The 4,603-nt window shown below is 50.7% G+C and overlaps 1 protein-coding gene across 1 annotated transcript; it reads right to left on the reverse strand.

Annotated features, from left to right (window-relative positions):
* Positions 1–2,795: 2,795 nt before the first annotated feature.
* LOC128896475 (uncharacterized) lies at positions 2,796–4,356 on the reverse strand. The gene is made up of 2 exons (XM_054159838.1): positions 4,058–4,356; positions 2,796–3,708 (listed from the first exon to the last, which is right to left on the reverse strand). Exons 1-2 carry the CDS (start codon positions 4,354–4,356, stop codon positions 2,796–2,798), a joined length of 1,212 nt encoding a protein of 403 aa, XP_054015813.1.
* Between the last annotated feature and the right edge of the window lie 247 nt (positions 4,357–4,603).

Genomic DNA, 4,603 nt, shown 5'->3' on the forward strand with positions numbered 1-4,603 from the left:
TTTTCCCTGCGTCGACCGATCTTTACGGACATCGGGCCAAAATAATCGTCGCCGCAATGTGTGAACGCTCTAAGTTATATGCGAGACGCCCGGTTGGCAACGATGCCATCATCGGGTTCTGCGGTTTTCCTCTCTGTATTCTACACATTACGCACTTAGTAATGATCGCAACTCTTTTCGTAACCCGACAACGTGGAATTTTTGACGCAGCTTGTTTACCACCGTGTCGCTGCTCGCGTAGTAATATTTATGGTGATATTCCTTTATCAATGCTCTCGTAGCTGGGTGTTCCCCCACCAAAATAATCGGCTGGTTATTAAAGCAGTCTTTGCCCAACTACGTAATACGACCTTCCGCTTGCAAAATCCCCCGCGTAATCATAAATGGCCTGAAATTCGCGATTCTACTATTTTTCTTAACGATCTTACCTTGTAATAGTGCCGAAATTTCCTCCGAAAAATAATCCATTTGGATCGTTCAGAACCAGAAATTTTCCAACGCGTCGCGTTCGAAGTGGCGATCTTCGTGCTTGTCACTTCACCACCTATCCCAAAATCCGCGAACACGTCGAGCTACTGCTAGAAGCTTCTGCCAGCCGAATATTTTCGCGGTTATCGGGACACTCAGCGTCGCGGACGGGACGACGTACATCATGGCTTTTCGCGCTTCTATGCCATCGATGTTTTTCGTCTACGTTTCGCTTATTTTACCTTGGACCGGCCAATTCGCTTCCGGTTTTCGCAAGAAGTCGGGTCCAACAAATCAAGGATCGGTTTTACGCATGGCCATCTCCATTCCGCGCATGTAGTAAGTTCGCTTATCTCGCCTAATTGATGCGCCATGTACGCTTGTCGCGCGATCGGTTCCGATTTGATCCATCTAAGCACGGTGATCGATTCGGACCATAGGAAACGCCGATCTACCTTAATCGTTAATTCTTCCCCGACGGTTTTGATGAGTCGCGCGGCTAATAACTCGCATCCGAAAACGCGTGTAATTGTACGCCTGAATAATGCGTATTCTTCGGCGTCAAGCATCGCGGCACGCGACACGTACCTAACCCTCGCCACGCTTCAACCCACGCCATCCATCCCTTGTGTTCTTCGTCTCGTATCGTGTCGTCTCAACCCACGCCGCTGCGCCAGATTTCTTGCAGTAGTATTTTCGATTGATAGTAAATGGCGAGAGAAGTCCTAGCGGATCGTAAACCGACATAATAATTCTTAAAAACTCGTGTTTCGTTGGTTTCCGCTTTCCGTCGATTATGTCTTTCGATACCTTATCCCTACCTACGTTGAACCCTAACGTGTCACCGTTTGTTTCCCAAAACATGCCTAGAACGCGTTCATTCTCCTGGTCTCGAAAATGATTTTCAAGGTCGTCTTGTTGCGCGTTTCTAAGGGTGCCGACTTGATCGCTCTCGCATCGTTGCTCTACCAACCGTGCATCGGAAGTTTGCGCTCGCGTTTATTTCGATGACGTCGCGCACTAATCTCGCGGCCTCGCTAACCGTCGGCCGTCTCGCGAGAAAATCGTCGGCGTAACTATCGCGTTTAATGCTGGTCACCGCGTCAGATTTCGTTTGCGCGAACAAATCCGCGTTCCTATCTTTTACATATATCGCGCTACACTGCGACGACTTCACCCCGAAAATTAAACATGTCATCTCGTACACGTCCGGTTCGCGTTTCCTATCCGCGCCCCGCCATAAAAATCTCTGCGGGACGCGATCGCGTTCGGTTACTTGTACGCGCTTGTACATGTCCGATATGTCGGCCGTGACGGCGACCGCGTACAATCGAAAGCGAATCATCACGCCGGCTAGTGATTGTAGGAGATCTGGTCCGGTCTCTAATTGATCATTTAAGCTAAGTCCCTTCGTCTTCTTGCTCGCGTGTTGTACGATACGCACGCGACCGGATTTATTCGCGCTCGTCACACCGAAGTACGATAAATACCACAAACGCGCCCTTATCTCGTCCCTTTTTACCTTTTTCGTGTACCCCATGTTGATGAGCCGTTGCATTTCCTTGTAAAATATCTCGGCGTATTCCCCGTTGCGGTCTAATTTCCTTTCTAATATCATAAGATCGCGGTTGCCCTATTATCGATTCGTGGAGCTACGTCGTCCTTCCATAATAATCCCGTTTCCCACACTTTTCCTACTCGCTTCGTTGTTTTATTTAGGATTTCGAACGCGCGTTTGTGTCGCGTGCTCGGTCGACCGACGTGCCAGCGCCGAAGTCATCGATCGAAAAATATTCTTTTATGAGCTGATCTAATTCACGTACTTTCGGTTCACATCCTCCGTTTCGCAGATCCCCGCCGTTCCGTGCACTCGCGTGCATGCCGCTATTTCCGTACGGTCGCGAGTATGCCCGTTTACCCCATGTACCGCCCAACCCAAGGGTGTGCGCGCGCGTTTCTAGAGACGTGATCAACTCCAATTATCATGCCCTATCAGGATTTCCGGTTTCGCGCTTTCGTATGGCCGCGTAAACACGTTTTCTCTTTTCGCGATATGTCGCACGATGTCGCCGCTCAAAGTTTGCAATGGTAGTCGCAGTTCCGATATCGCGACGCGTTTTTAACCCGATGTTTCTCGAATTCGCCCTGAATGTTAAAGCTGACCTTTCCGCACGACAAATCTACGGCCTCTCGATCGTTAATTCCCCTTAACGCTAACCTAAGCGGTTCCTCTTTCGCGCCCATCTCCCGCGCGATCCGCTTGCTGATAAACGTGATTGTCGATGCGTCATCTAAGAGCGCAAACGTTTGCCTGATGTTTGTTGCGTTCAATGGTCGCAGCAACGGTGTAGTAGGATATGGTGACCTCCTCTGTATATCGTGCAGTTTCTGCTCCTGCACTTTGCCCCCACGTGTCCCGAACCTAAGCATCGGTAGCATAGGCCATTCTTTTGGGCCAGGAATCGTCGCCTACCTACACCCTCGCGCACAAACGCCTTACATTTCGCGACCCCGTTGTTATCTCTGTTGCATATTTCACAAGAGCGCGTTTTACCGCTCGCGGCGCGCGTATAACTCGTTCCCGATGACCCCGCTTCGTCGTTATACTCGGTGACCACCGCGAACGCTTTGCCGACCCTTCTCGGCGCCGTTTTCCTCGGAGCTTCCGCGGTGTCTTCGAACGCTACCTCTTCTAAATCGAATATTCCTCCCGCGACCGCTTTTTCCGCCTCGTGAAATAAAAAATTGGACAGCGTTTCCAATTTCGCCTCGTCTTCTACGACCGATTCCGCGTACGAATTATACCCGTACTTTAGCGCGAACGGTAGTTTCTTCGCGATACAATCTATCAGGTTCGGATTGTGCAAGTGTCCCTTCAATTTAAGCGATTTGAGCGCCGATACTGCGTTTTTTAATTTACTCGCGAAATGCGTGAGCTTGATCTTGCCCGAACCTAGTGCCGGAAGTTCTTTCAATTCGTGCACGATTTTCGTGGCGATCGTTCGTTTATCCCCGACATGTAATTCTAAGGTCCGCATGGCCTCCGATGCATCGCGGGTCGTCGCCAGCAGCATGCTGACGGTTTCGCGCGCTTTCCCCTTGAGAGCCGCGACGAGACGCGTGACGTTTTCCTGCGGGCTATAATCCCTGAGTTCCGACGTTAATTCGAATGTTTTCTTGAAATAGAACCACTCGAGTATATTCCCCGAGAATTCAGGCAATGCTTTCGCCGACTTTAACCTATTCACGAGTCGCGAATTACCTTCACTAAATGTCGCTTCGCGGACCGTACGCAATGTCGACTCAATAGCCTCCGTGAATCGCCCCAAAAATTCGACCGTTGGGTTCCCTATATCTATTACGCTCGTTATTCGCGGACGGTTTCCCTGACTCTCTCCTTTACGGATAGATGAGATACCCGCTGGCCCTACCTCGCGCATGTTTTCCGCGTTGTCCTGACGCACCGTGCTGTGAAACCAATCACTTACCCCTTTGTTGGACTTTCTCGCGAGCGGCGAACGCAAGCCGCTGTATTCGCCTGGGATGAAGGCATGTGGCGTAATCGGCCTGTCGGCATCGTCGAACTCGCCTCCCTGATCTCCTTCCGCCGAGCTGCCGCTGTCTCGTCGTCTCCGAGGCTGGTTGATCGCGCTCTCGCTTCGACGAACCTCGATGATCGGCGATGTCGGCCTCGGTGGTGGTGGCTGCTCTTCGACGATGGCTCGCCTGATTTTGCGCACCGGCTCGTTGCGCTCGCTGCTCTCTACCGTTGCCTTCTTCTCGGTTCCTTTTGGTCTCCCGACTCCTTTCCTTGGCCTCTTTGTCAGCTGGCCCTTGGTCCTCGTGGGCCGCTTTGCTGGCAGCTCTCGTTGTTCTTTTAGGCGGCATGTTCACGTTCGTTTGCCGAAATTATTCAGAAATCGGTTTGTTCGTACTATACCGCACAACCACTTTACTCGACAACACTAAACACCCGTAATAGTTTGTTTCCCGGGTTTCGGCACCAAAAATTGTTCGGGAAGTAAAGGTTGATACGATATAAACTCTCCGTTGGAAAGCAAAACGCCAATTTATTATATACTCGCAAGGTTTCAACGATTGATGTCTCTCAGATCGCTCGTGCGTCTTCGAAGTC

This window comes from Hylaeus anthracinus, unplaced genomic scaffold, assembly GCF_026225885.1.
Source record: "Hylaeus anthracinus isolate JK02 unplaced genomic scaffold, UHH_iyHylAnth1.0_haploid 1, whole genome shotgun sequence".
In the NCBI taxonomy this organism is placed as follows: Eukaryota; Metazoa; Arthropoda; class Insecta; order Hymenoptera; family Colletidae; genus Hylaeus; species Hylaeus anthracinus.